Genomic DNA, 13,178 nt, shown 5'->3' with positions numbered 1-13,178 from the left:
GGACTATTAAAAGTATAGCCTTGAATCTTGAGAATGAGAATGTAGTTATTGTTGTTTTTGGTAATGATACCGCTATTAAAGTGATCATGTCGAGCGCACTAGATCTATTGTGGATGTTCCAGTAGGAAAAGTTATGTTAGGTTGTGTGGTTGATGCATTGGAGTCCCAGCACACCTGCTTCTATAGAACAATTCACCAAAGCAACTGTCACCCCATCTTCTCGCTTTTACTATGTTTATAAGTCAAAATTTAAATTTTTGGTTTTAAATTTAAAGTTGATTTTTTTTTCACCGAATCTTATTTTACCGTGTTTGCTTTGAATCGCTAAGAATGTATAAAAGTTTTATTCACAAATTATTTTTCGTGTATAAGTATGTCGTTTGACTTTTTCATGAAAAATACAAGCAATCACCCCAGTAGACCTAAGTGGATTTGTTGGATTTTGGGGAACCATCACAACTATGGCCGGTGGTCACTGCATAGATCTCGGACAATTCACCAGATTCACCAAAGCCCTCTTCCTCTTTTAAGAAGCATTTTCTAACTTTATACACTCCAACACTCTACCTCGTGTGAGACCCTCTTGGGTATGATACCATATGTACTGGCTAGTTATACTGAAAAGCCCAAACTAATAGAAAAAGATGGCAATTCACTTTATACACTTCAACGGTTATTCCTCAGTCTCGCATGAATTCAAGGATCGCTCATGTCGAGCACCTTAGCTTAGCAGGAGATAGTCATGGAATCAAGCACCTGAGCTATGAAGTTAACCGTGAGCAACCCTAAGCCCTTCAACAAAACGTTCGATATCTAAAATAAGTAGACAGGGACAATTTATCTGGTGAACAATTTGGAAACGTCTAAAATTCAGGTTAAAAATTAGTAATATTAAGAGAGCATCGACGTATAAAATATAATTTAGAAGTATCTGAAATCAGTGTGGGCCATGTGGATGATTACAGCAAAATATTGCCGAACAACGGAATGAAACTAGTGTAACTAGTCTAACTACCGTTAGAAGGCGCTGCATCCAGCCTCCAGGCATCAGATGAGCTTTTAAGCTATCATCTACAGTTATTCCTGGAAATCAATGGTTGCCCACCAATTGCCCTATTGCGAGCAACAATGGTGCATCAAATATAACAATATGATGAATGGTAGTACGAGGTGAGGATTCTGTAATTGCTATGCTTTTGATGAGTCGTAGATTCGGTTGTGGCAGGTTGAATCGCAAGGGTAAGCGCAGTCAATCTTCTGAAACGGACTGCGGTCGTAGAACCAATCTCCAACTGCATCTGCTATTGTCTGCACAAGTTTGAAGAGGTCGTCAGATCATCATCAGATAGCCGGCTCTAGCAGTACTCTCTCCGTCCAAAAAAAAAAAACCTCCTTACGGGATTCAAATTTTATCCCAAAATAAAACAAATTTCTACCTTCTTATCCATCACTAGTTTAGAAATCAAGATTTATTCCTTTTATACCTCTTAAGTCTTACCTACCTAATCACCAATAGTATTAATTTATTTATATGGGTATATTGGTCATTTTATTCAACTACTATTGGTAGCAACTTCGGTGTAGTACTCTCTCTGTTTTGCAGAGGAAGTAGTAACTTCGGTATAATTTTGAGTTAAATGGCACCGAAGAAGGATGTAGTACTTTGTTTCCAAGCATGGGGGCACCAGATGCAAACCATATCTCCTGCATCTCAGACTGGCAGTGCACGAAGCATGAGTTTATAAACAATCCTCTGGTGGAGGGACTTCCTTGTTCCTCCAGTGCTTCCAAAAAATCATTCCTAAATCCTGCAATGACATTACAGGTAAAGAATTTATGAAAATTTATGATCCGGTCAATAACTGGCCTACTGGAAAATGCAGTAGTACTTACCTTGCAAGATTTGAAGTTGTGACGCAGGACATTGCTCTATATCACCCTTACAGCTATGCCATTTACCATGAGGGTCTGCAAATCCTGGCGCCAAGATGTTCCTTACCTGTAGCACATTAGAATTAAATTAATGCATAAACATATGCCACCACAAAGCAGATTTTTCTAATAGCAACACTAAAAACATCAATCACAATCACGGAAGTGCCACTACCTGCCATGAATCATATGCTGCATTGAGAATGAACAAAGGTGTCTGAATATGTTTCACCTCATTCTGAGGAAAAAAGCACTGCAATCAAGCAACATTTTTTTTAGCTTGTATGGAGTGTAATGTGCCATCTAAAATCATGTCGTAAATCTTCCTGCAGTCTGCAGCTAAACCTTACCATGCCTGGGGGTAAATTGGAGGTGCAAGAAGATGGTAAATTCTTCGCTGATCCCTAGGTCATTTGTACAAAATGTAATTAGGTCTAGGACAAAAATGCCTGGGGGTAATTAGGCCTAGGGTAATGTGAAAGAGAACTTTGGAAAATGAAGATTTGATTTTATGATCCCGGTCATCTTTCACTCTGTTGAGTCCTTGTCCAAATTTATTTCACATTAGGGTAGAGATATTTTTTTGTGCTATGTTCATACATGGGTTGTAACTACGTCATTGAAAAAAGCAGCAATATACTCCACTCCAGCAATATCCTTCCTGCCAGCAAAAGATGGGAAGAAATGTTAGGCATGAAAAATCAAGGATGCAGAATTGTTTTTGCTTATTATAGTTGATGTACTGGTTTATTCTACATATTGCAATAGCTAATATATTCAATGTAGAAAAAATATTATAGTAGACTTTCTTGTCCTGTGAACTCATCTTTTTTACTACTATTATCTTACTCATTGATGAAGAAACCAGCATCAGAAAGGCATTTAACTTTGACATCCAACGGGAAAAGGTCACGAAATCTGTCACAGTGTAGTATGGAAGTTAAAGCACCAGCAGAACAGCCCGAAATTAGAGCCTGCCACAAATTCGTAGTCTTGAAAACCTTCTAAGAGAAAGTATGATAGTACACACAAGCCAACCATAAGCATATGTGAAGGAGAGAAAATAAAAATAAAGAGTGTTAGACCTCATACAAGAACTAGCTCTACACATGTTTCAAGATATATGCATTAAGTATATAACTGAGAGAAAGAAATAGGAGAAAAATAGTGGATCCAACCTTATAGTTAATCTATTATACTCCCTCCTAACTTTTTTATAAGTCGTTGGCTAGTTCATTTTTGAACTAGCCAACGTCTTATATTTGCACATGGAGGGAGTACCTATTAAATTTAAGATAAGTTTATAGCTACTAGTTGACTCTACTATTAAACTTGCACTAACTGTCAAGCATTATGCTAATAAGACAACATACCTTATCAGCTTTGTTCATTCCTTTGGCAAGCAGGTCCGCCATAACTATTTGCCACACCCTAGCACCTCTGTAGTGAAGCTTTGTTGCCTATCCAGATGGAACAAGATTAAAGATAATCTTAATACTTGAGCGGCACTAGTGCTCATGTATCTTACAACTGTAACTGCAAAATCAAGAAAGAACGGACTACGGACTCACAGGATCTACTTTTTCCACATCACCGGTGAAAGATGACCCGTCGCAGTACCGAACCTTGACCTTGTTCCAATTGTAGAAATCTGGTTTGGATGATTGCACAGTCATCAAGAGGGTGAACATGGAGTCTAGGCAGACCAAATTCTGAATTGCTAGAGAACTAGGACAACATAGCACAACAATTTTTGTCCCATGTCACACAACTGCAGAAATCCAGTACCTGGGTTGTAATCAGGGGTGTTACTCAATATTCCTGAGAAAGCAATCTGCTTTGCCATCTGCTTGGATGATCCTAACCGAGTGTGTTTGCGCTGCAGGCAGGTTGTCGCATTACTGCACCATCCTCCTCCCTATCGTTTGCAGGAAAGACCCAGATAATTGAGCTGGACAAAAATATCTAGTAGAAGTATAGTGGCGTAACTAGGCTCCAGTAGCAGAAAACTGCATTGCTAGCCTCACAGCAACTGACCTCAAAATGAACCAACCAACTATTCACGCCGGAGCCAAAACCTCGGGCAAGATGGTATGCAGGGGGGCTCCCATCCAAGCAGACTAGCAGCACATCACACCACACATCCAAGTGCGTATTAGCGCAACGAAATACTAATTCAGGAAAAGAAGGGAAAAAAAACAATACGGTATGAACAAGTAATGACAGAGAAGCGGCATCCACCTGCGCCTTTGCCCACAGCGCTCGCTACGTAAGTAATGTCCACGAAATCGCCGTCCACACCGAGAAACGCCAGCGCGCAGACAAATGCAGAGCACGAGAGATAAATCCCTCCCTTTGCCATCCTGATGAGCGAGTGAACGAGATACAGATGAAAGGGCTTGGCAGAAGAATAGTATACACAGAATAGCACCAAGAACTCACCCTGTGCCGGAGATGAACCTGGAAAGCCGCCGCGTCGATCTAACCTCGCATGCTCTTCTTGCCGTGCATCGACTACAGGCGAGGGGAGGGGAGGGGAGGGAAGGACGGGGGCTCAGGCTCAGCTCAGGCAAGCGAAAACCAAGGCAAAAGCTTGGAGCTTTCCATCCATCCAGCTCGGCTTTTTCCACCGCGCGCCTCTACCGATGCAAAACGCAGAGTGGGCGGCCACCCCCACCCCCGTTCGGTTTCCGCACCGGGCCGCGTCTCTTGTGTGATCTGCGTCCTTTTCTTCCCCGCTTCGATATCATCGAGTGCGCGCGTACGCGAGGGTATCGTCATCAGCGCATGCCATTGATGCCACACGGTTGGGAGGCTAGCTGTAGAAGGGCAGTGATGGTGGTGAATTGAACACGGGGAGTGATGAAATGAATACAGTGGTGCTCTACGGCTGACCCTGCTGGCCTCCTGCTGTGATGCGGTACTACAGTGGAACGACTTTCCTGCTTCTGGAATGCTGGAAAGGAGAACAAAATTGATTTGGTAGTATAACTTTCCAAAAATGGAGGATTCCCTATTGTAATCTCTACTGGAGCCTCTCAAAGTAGTAGTACTGCTAGTGTTTGAGGTAAGCTGCAGCTGTGCAAGCTTAAGCTGTCACGTGTGATGGTGTCTTTCGAGAAGAAAACGATGCCATCCTTTTTGGCTGTTGAGCATTAGCCTCGAGCCGTGGTAAGAGAATCCCACGTTCGCCGAATGTATTGCCTTGGCACCAAATGTCTGTCTAGTGGTCATCGGTCAAAAGTTCAGCGGCGTTTCCCATCTTCTCCCAAGTGTTCATGCCCAGCTTGAGGACGTGTACTCTCATGGCGCTACCCAGGTCGAGCTCAACCGGATTGTCCATGCCGGCTAAGGCCTCGTTCGGTTCGATAGAGATTGAACGGGATTAGGCTATAACCCCGTAGATTTCTTCCCCGCGGAATAAATTCCGACCCACGAAAACATAGCTGTTCGGTTAAGCCCGGTCGAGGTTTTAGACCGGCTCATCTCGGGATTTTTCTATTGTCTTAGCCGAGGAATTAATCCTCTTCATCAGCGGTGTAAAAAAAATCACGTCATCTTATAGGATAATGCGTAAAATTCTAACATGCTACTTTATGTAAATCCTTGCCAAAACGAACGGATATTTTTATGGAAAGGATTATGGAAAGTTAGGGATTCAAACCCCACATGGATTGGATGACATGGGAGGGGTTCACCACCCAATCCCCCTCGGGATAGATTTCTCCTGGGGATTAAATCCCAACTAACCGAACCAGGCCTAAGAGGGGGCATTCTGGGATGTTTGCAAGGGCGATGACCTTGGCCTCGCCTGCTTAATTGGTGTCGCTGCTCTGTAAGTGGTGGAGGTATATCCATCATTCTATCCACTTCGTCAAGAGAAGGATTCGCTCCAATTCTATCGCGTGATGGCGCGACGACAGGGGAGTAGCAGTGGCATGCCAGGAGAACTGGAGAAGCAAGTCTGGATGACACATGGAGAGATCGACAGGTGGGCCCTACTTCCAGCAGGACCAAATGTGTCGCGATTTCTAGCCGTTCAATGGAGTTGACCGAGCAACCTGACCAGAGATCTACTTAGGTCGGATCGGGATTATCACCTATGTGCCAAGTGTTTTTATTGGGCTGGAACGGGACTGTCGCTGTGTGGCCCGTTCCAGTTGGGCCAAAACTGAACTCTACGTGCTTTTATTGGTCCGCTACGCGATTCGATCTACAACACTATAGAACCGCCAAGTTGATCCAACTCTCTTGTTTTGGATAAAATAACAGAAATACTCGGATGTTCGTCCGAACGGGAGAAGACAATGAGCCACCGGTGCCACGTGCTCCATCACTGTCGCCGCTCTCCCCCGTGCTTTGCGCCGCGCGGCGTTGCCTCCCTTGTGTACCCGCACCGCGCTGCTCCTCCACGCTACTCGTCGTCGCTCCTCCGTGCTACCCCGCATATTGGTGCCGATCTCCACCCGCGTTCTCCATACTCATCTAATTTATAAGGTATCAACAAGTATCAATATGGTATCATCCAGTGTAAAAATTATAACATATGTATACATGCTGGAATTAGGTGATACCTTGTGATATGATGCGGTACCACAAAGTAACTATTGATACCAAATTTTATACTGGATGATACCTGACGATACTAAGTGGTATCAATACTTGTTCTATATGGTATCATCCAGTGGTATCATGCTGACATCATATGATATCACTTAGAACCATATGATACCGCTTGGTACTACCTGGTACCATGTGATACCTGTATTTTTTTGAGCTTCCCTTGTCACGCGACGCTATGATACCAAATGATACCAACTGTTATCACACCAGCGGTATCATCTGGTACCAGCTGCGTGCTGGTAACTTGAGGCGCATCTAAGCGCGAAGGCGGTGGAGGCGTGCGACACGTTGCGACGAGAGCACGACGTCGGCAGAGGCAGACAAACGATGGCAGAGGCGGACAGACGACGGCGGAGTCGGCGGCACGCGGTGATGGCAAAGGCGGGCGGATGCGAGCGATGGTGGACGTGCGGGCGGATAGGCGGCATGCGGGAGGCAGGACAGATGCGACGCGTGGAGGCAGACATGCGCGGACGTAGGACGGATCCGTGGACGCGATTTGTTTTAATTATCCCGTCCGAACGGGACGCCGTTCCTTAGTCGTTCTCTTGTTTTAATTATCCCTTATCCCGTCCGAACGGGATGCGTTCCCTAGTCGTTCTCTTTGGATAATGGAATGCGGAATGCCCCGCGATTATTGATCGGGATATTGCACTCCGAGCAAGGGCAGATCTAGTGCCAAAGCTAACAATAGAAACGGCGAAGGGCCTCTCCGCTAAGATAAACCCGCCCTGGCATGCGGTCTCACGGCTCCACGGAGCCCACCAGCCAGCCACCGCGGTCACGACTCACGAGAACGCTTCCTCCTCGCCGGAGCTCCGGCGTGCTGCAAACAGTCCGTCCTCCTCATTGGCGACACGAGTTTCCTAGACAGATCGCTAGCCAGATGAAGAAAGAACAGATCGACAGAGCTGAGCAAATGATGAAGGCCAATGACAGACAGACGAATGTTACGTAACGCAACAAGCACCGTGGAATAACGCCGGCACGCAAAAAGGAGAGATCGAAACCTGCACGCGAAGGACCGGCGCGGCCGCTGCCGGCAAGGCACGCAAGTCCCAACTCCAAGACCAAGACCACCGCAACAAGGGATCCGTAGGCCGTGGCACGCGTCACCACGGGAAAACGTCAGGTGCAGGAGACACAGCTCGAAAACGGACGCGCCCGAGGCCATTCGACCGGCAGCCGAACCGATGTGTTCATGTGTACGTCAAGCGTCCTCGCGTGCACGCACGCGCGGACGAACGCGGAGCAGCGGCGGCGGCGGCCAGTGTCGCGGATCGCGTGCGGCTCAAGGACCAGGAGATTTCGATTCGCCGGAGAGTTTCCCCTCTCTCGTCGAGTCGCCGTGGGGGAGTGGGTCCAGCGCGGAATCCCGTGCGATTGGTGACGTGGCGCCGGCAGACGGTGTGGACGTGACCAGGCTCCAGCGCCATTCAGACCGGCCACCAGCCGGCACGACGGTGTGTGAACGAAGGGACAGCAGAGTCAGGGGGCGTATCGACGGACGGGACAGGGTGTGCTAGTACGAGATTGCGTCAGAAAACGCGATGGAAAACGCACGAAAAGGTCATCCAACGGCTGCTGCATGCAGCCGTTCTCCCTGCTGCTGCGCGCTGACTCCTGTCCCGCGCGCTGCACGGACGCGACCCTTGCCGGTCTCCCCTTCCACACCACGCTCGCCAACACGTAAGCACGTACGACACGACGCGTCTCCTTCTATCCTTTATTATGGCCCTCCCGCCACACACGGGAGGGGATTTACCCGCACCATCGCGCTGCGCTGGTGGGCTCGTCCGCGGCGCTCGCGTTCTGCCGGCAGCCGTGGGAGCACCAGAAGCTGGCACTCTGAGAGTAATCTCCTCGGCCGTGAACCGGGGACGAGCTGCCTCGGCTACTGGTTGCTGCTACACATAAGTTCAAAGAGGACGGCCGAGTTGACCGTTCACCGCGAGGCGAAGTGACGACGACGGCGGCGGCGGCGACGAGGAGAAGGTTTCGGCAAGGAGGAGAAAGATGAAGGCTGCTGGGAAACCGGCGAGCGGCGGCGGCACGTCGAGCGACATCCGTGGCCTGCTGCAGGACTTCCTGGAACAGCAGCACCGGCTAGACGTGCGGCGGCAGGAGGCGCTGGAGAGGCACGCGCGGGAGAGGGCGGCCTTCGAGCAGCAATGGCGGCAGTCGATGCAGAGGCTGGAGAGGGAGAGGCTGATGCTTGAGCAGGCGTGGATGGAGCGAGAGGAGCAGAGGAGGGGCAGGGAAGAGGCAAGGGCGGAGAGGAGGGACGAGCTCCTCACCACCTTGCTGAATAGGCTCTTGCAGGATGATTTGTAGCCTCTGTAGAGATGTCTAACTCAAACAGAAATTACAGTACTATATGCAAGGTTTATAGTGGCACATGTCTTAGGATCTTAGCTAGGTGGAAATTCTTTCTTTAGTTTTGTGTATGTGTATCTATGTTATTGCCTGTTGAATTCTTTCTGCTAAATATGAGTATTCATCTATCCATGCATCATAAAACTTGAAAAAACCCCCCACCAATTTCGTTCCGGATATTACAAATTACTACATTAATCTTAGAATCTAGAAAAAGAAAAATGATCTTAATTGTTAGATCAGGGTGGGTTTAGATGGATCGATATAGTAAAATACAATTATTTTTATAAAAATATAATCTAAGTGAAATAAAGCTTCCATTATCTAAAAATATAAAATCTGAACATTATAAAAATAAAATATAAGATTTTTATATGAAATCCAAAGCACTATATAAACAGGATCTAACTGTGTATATGAAATCCAAACCTCATAGAAACATACGCTAAGAATTATATATGAGATCCAAATATACCTCTACATAATAGTATCTATAAAAATAAAATTTCAGTGTTGCATATTCAATCTAACTCTACGTGAATTATCTACCTCCACGCAAAACTATATGCAAAACTATATGGTGGCAATTCTTATTGTTTTCATGCAATAAACCATTGAACGGATAAGTGAACTGAAAACACTTCTGGTGAGGGAATACGTAGTACAATTCAACTATTCAAGGATTATGCTGGTACCGGGAAATTTTATGAACATGAAATTAACAGCAAAAAAAATGAAAATAACTAGCTGATCAAATACAAGACCCAATTTAAATGTACAAAGCAAGGATGACATGATCAGTAACATGCAAATTCACATAATCCTCACTATCTTTCTTACATAGGGACTGTCTGGTACACTAGTCTATCAGGGCATGGCCAGAGAGAGAGAGAGATCAACCAGGGCAACAAGTTGTTAGTAACGAGATGTGCATCAAGGAAAGAAATACACGCTACAAAACTCTGGATCTATGATCAAATGTTTAGAATTGTGCTCCTATTGATATATTTTAGGACCTTAATAACTACTCCCTGGATACCGTGTTCACTCGTCGCTTTCTGTATGGTACTTATTATGCACATCATCGTCAAAATTGGTGTCGGTATCTTGGGCACCACTAAAGCCTATGCTGCTACCCTCCTGCATCGTTGAACTCGCAAAACTGTTCAAAACATGAGGCTCTATAATTCTCCAGAAAGATTCAGCATTGCTACCCTGAAAACCTATCCAAAAGAATCTCCCTTTCCTCTTGACTTTACTTGTTAATGACTGTGCTTGTAAGGAGTTAACAATTCTTTCAACACCCTCACTGTTCCCACCACTGAGCTTAAGAACAATATCACCTGATGGGAGTCTGGAGCCTCCAAACATGAACCAATATGCTAGAACACGTGGAGATAACCACCTATGGATAAGCTTTGGGAGCACATGCTGACCTTTCAGAAAGAACTGATCTGCAAAGAAACTGAAATGCTGGTGAGGTATTGTTGAAAACTGATAAGGTATCTTGCTCCCATCATCGAATGATCTGCTTGCTGAAGGCAACCATTCAAAGAAACGCTCATGAATATGCACTCTTAAAACTGAATGAGCATTAGAATCTTCCTGGAACTGAAAGTGCACAATATGGACCCCTCGTTGTGCATAAGATTCCATCCGAGTGCCTCCTAGAAGCAAACCGATTAAAATTTCACGCTGCTCTTGATCCAGTTTCATGTTCACGGCTTTTGGTTTAATAACTTTCTTACCGAGAAGGAGACCAGCTTGGAGTTTTTCCAAAGAGTCTGCATGTACATCGTATTTCTTTTTATTCATCATATCATAGACTTTTTCAGCTTTCTGGTAGTCTTCTGCAGAAAGATAACCTCTTAGCATGATGTTGCATGATTTCGTGTTGGTACCAATCATCCCATTACTGTGCATTTCACCAAATACCTCCTCGGCCTTCTCAATATTTCCAACCTTCACTAGTGATTCCAGATAAATGGTGTACAATATTCTGTTTGGACGACACCTTGCTATGCATTTTGAGAACGTTAGTTCTAATTTTTCATGCATATCCAGATCCATGTACATGTACATCAAGTCAAGGAAGGCTGGCATCAAATGCTTCATGTTGCTCTCAATAAATTCATTCATAAGTTCTTCTGCGATATCTACTTCCCAAGCTTTTGTCATTATCTCAACTATTTTATGATATGATGCAACATTAGGAGGTATATTTTTCTCCTTCATTTCCTTGAACATATCAAGGGATTTCATAGGCTCACCAGCCTGGGCATAAACCTCCATTCGGCACACATAGGCCTGAGCAGGAAGGTCAGAACCACTCTGAAGAATATCACGCCATGTGGCCTCTGTTTCTTCAACATTCCCTTCCTTCGAAAAGGCCCTCATTACTGACACCAGCACATCAATACCCTCATCAAAGCCTGCTTGTTTCATCTCCTTCCTAAGAGCTATTATCCTTTCTCTATCGATGATGTCCTGGTAGCTGTGAAGCCAGATTAGCCCAGCATAGACATCCTTGTGCACATCAAGATTGGTAGTGACCAGATTATGGTACACAAACTCAGCCTGCCTGAGGTTGTACTTGGCAGTTCCTCCTGTCTTACTCACAAGCGCACGGAACAAGGAATTATGAAGGCTAAGGCGAGGCTTGTAACCACCCATCTGTATCATCTGGTTGTAGATAGTGCATGCCTCCTCAAGACAACGCCCTTTAGGTACACTGAGGTATGCAACAATCAGTATGTGGAAGGTGGACTCGGCAGGTACACGGCCCTGCTTGACTATCGCCTCAAACACCTCCTGACATTTCTCAACCTTTCCATCCCTCCCCAGGCAATCTGCAACCCTAGTGGCTAGTGCAAAGTTGAAGCGGAACCAATGCTGCCGCACCATCCAGCTATACACCTGAAAACAATCATCAGAGTGAGCAAGGATCATCCATGTTTCAACCTATTGTTTTTTATTGTCGAGAAAATCATTTTACAACTTACGGGGAGAATTTCCCTCGTTCCTCAAATTTCAATCAATACAATAGTTATGAGAGATTCCATAAACAGAGTAAGGTCAAACTTATTGCTCCACAAATTTTGAAGGCAACATATCGGATCTACGCATGACAAAACAGAGCAAAGGGGGCAAATTTATCTTTTTCTCGCACTCTTCATAAAATCATTTGGTTTTTAATCCTCAATACAAAGATTGAGTTAGTAGTTACTCCAGTACATGTGGGATGATATTTACATATTTATATCAATCTTGTTTTGTTTGGAATTTTTTCACAACTATTTGTGTGGGATTTGAAGAGTGGAGATTGGTGTGAAGGTGTGTAAAATTCCAGCCCCCTTGTTGTCTACAACTACACAATTCGTCGAGCAGTACACGAGCAAGAGCCCATATAATGGGGATGGGGAAAAGGTTACTCGTGTCTCGTGGGAGGTTGAAGCGCGAGGTACGTACCCGGAAGGCAGCGTCGTTGTTGCGGATGCGGAGGCAGTGGACGGCGACGTAGGTGGCGTCGTCCTGGTTGATCCACTTGCGCTGTGCGTTGAGGATGCGGGTGAAGGTGGAGTGCTTGTAGGCGGGGAGCTCCTTGCAGAGCCAGGCGATCCTTGAGCGGCGCCACTGCTCGGGCAGCTCCCCCAGCTCGGGCACCACCAGCTCCGGTGACCTGACCGCATCCCTCTCGTCGGCCGCCGCCCACGCCTCTCCCTGGAACAGCCCGGACTCAGTCTCCTCATCCTCATCCTCCTCCTCGTCTTCCAAATCCAGTACTAGGGACTCCAGCGCTGACGCTACCGCTGGGATCCCTGGCGAGGACACGGCGAGGCGGCCGGGGAGAAGCTTCGGGGCAGCGAGACGGAAGGCGGGAGGAGGAGGAGGAGGAGAAGCGAAAGGGTGGGAGAGCGCGAGAGGGCATCGTAGCGATGGAGATGGCGCGGCGCAGGGAGAGGTGGAGGCCATGAAGGATTCGACGGCGAGCCTTGCCCCTTGCCGCTCTCTCCTCCTATCTCCACCCGCTCACCAGTCACCGCCTCATCGCTTCCGAAGGATTTGCCTGTGCACGCGCTGCTCAAGAGGACTTAGGATTTGGGCTTCCGTAAATGAGTTTAAATTGGGCCTCCGGTAAGATCCTGCAATCTCGTCCGTCCATGTTGCGGCCCTGTATCAAAACCCCACAGGCCCATTCTTGAGGGACTTCTTCTTTTTGCGGGGACACTCTTGTGGGATTTGAATAC

At 46.3% G+C, this 13,178-nt stretch overlaps 3 protein-coding genes across 3 annotated transcripts; 1 reads left to right on the top strand and 2 right to left on the bottom strand.

Moving 5' to 3' along the window:
• Positions 1 to 850: 850 nt before the first annotated feature.
• Positions 851 to 4,841, bottom strand: LOC102707556 (pectin acetylesterase 8-like). Its single transcript, XM_006647687.3, has 13 exons — positions 4,375 to 4,841; positions 4,174 to 4,295; positions 3,970 to 4,052; positions 3,721 to 3,850; positions 3,504 to 3,583; positions 3,306 to 3,392; positions 2,782 to 2,906; positions 2,533 to 2,593; positions 2,283 to 2,336; positions 2,108 to 2,185; positions 1,894 to 1,999; positions 1,663 to 1,808; positions 851 to 1,308 (listed from the first exon to the last, which is right to left on the bottom strand). The coding sequence occupies exons 2-13, from the start codon at positions 4,292 to 4,294 to the stop codon at positions 1,189 to 1,191; spliced, it is 1,191 nt and encodes a 396-aa protein (XP_006647750.2). The 5' UTR covers position 4,295; positions 4,375 to 4,841; the 3' UTR covers positions 851 to 1,188.
• Positions 4,842 to 8,332: 3,491 nt separating this feature from the next.
• Positions 8,333 to 9,081, top strand: LOC102707281 (trihelix transcription factor GT-3b-like). The gene has a single exon (XM_040521344.1). It carries the CDS (start codon positions 8,572 to 8,574, stop codon positions 8,887 to 8,889), a length of 318 nt encoding a protein of 105 aa, XP_040377278.1. The 5' UTR covers positions 8,333 to 8,571; the 3' UTR covers positions 8,890 to 9,081.
• Positions 9,082 to 9,720: 639 nt separating this feature from the next.
• On the bottom strand, positions 9,721 to 12,997 carry LOC102707002 (pentatricopeptide repeat-containing protein OTP51, chloroplastic). The gene is made up of 2 exons (XM_006647685.3): positions 12,400 to 12,997; positions 9,721 to 11,847 (listed from the first exon to the last, which is right to left on the bottom strand). Exons 1-2 carry the CDS (start codon positions 12,901 to 12,903, stop codon positions 9,976 to 9,978), a joined length of 2,376 nt encoding a protein of 791 aa, XP_006647748.1. The 5' UTR covers positions 12,904 to 12,997; the 3' UTR covers positions 9,721 to 9,975.
• Positions 12,998 to 13,178: the final 181 nt, after the last annotated feature.

Source organism: Oryza brachyantha, chromosome 2 (assembly GCF_000231095.2).
Source record: "Oryza brachyantha chromosome 2, ObraRS2, whole genome shotgun sequence".
Taxonomy (NCBI): Eukaryota; Viridiplantae; Streptophyta; class Magnoliopsida; order Poales; family Poaceae; genus Oryza; species Oryza brachyantha.
The sequence above is the reverse complement of the archived record's forward strand: the minus strand, read 5'-3'. Positions and strand labels throughout refer to the sequence as shown.

Bases quoted from the DNA above. Each gene is read 5' to 3' on its own strand.
- LOC102707556 (XM_006647687.3), bottom strand. From the start codon at position 4,294: ATGGCAAAGGGAGGGATTTATCTCTCGTGCTCTGCATTTGTCTGCGCG. The intron at 1,809-1,893 runs GTAAGTACTACT...ATGTCATTGCAG, and splicing joins ACAACTTCAAATCTTGCAAG to GATTTAGGAATGATTTTTTG. The intron at 1,309-1,662 runs GTACTACATCCT...AAACTTGTGCAG, and splicing joins CCCCCATGCTTGGAAACAAA to ACAATAGCAGATGCAGTTGG.
- LOC102707281 (XM_040521344.1), top strand. From the start codon at position 8,572: ATGAAGGCTGCTGGGAAACCGGCGAGCGGCGGCGGCACGTCGAGCGAC.
- LOC102707002 (XM_006647685.3), bottom strand. From the start codon at position 12,903: ATGGCCTCCACCTCTCCCTGCGCCGCGCCATCTCCATCGCTACGATGC. The intron at 11,848-12,399 runs GTACGTACCTCG...GATTGTTTTCAG, and splicing joins ACAACGACGCTGCCTTCCGG to GTGTATAGCTGGATGGTGCG.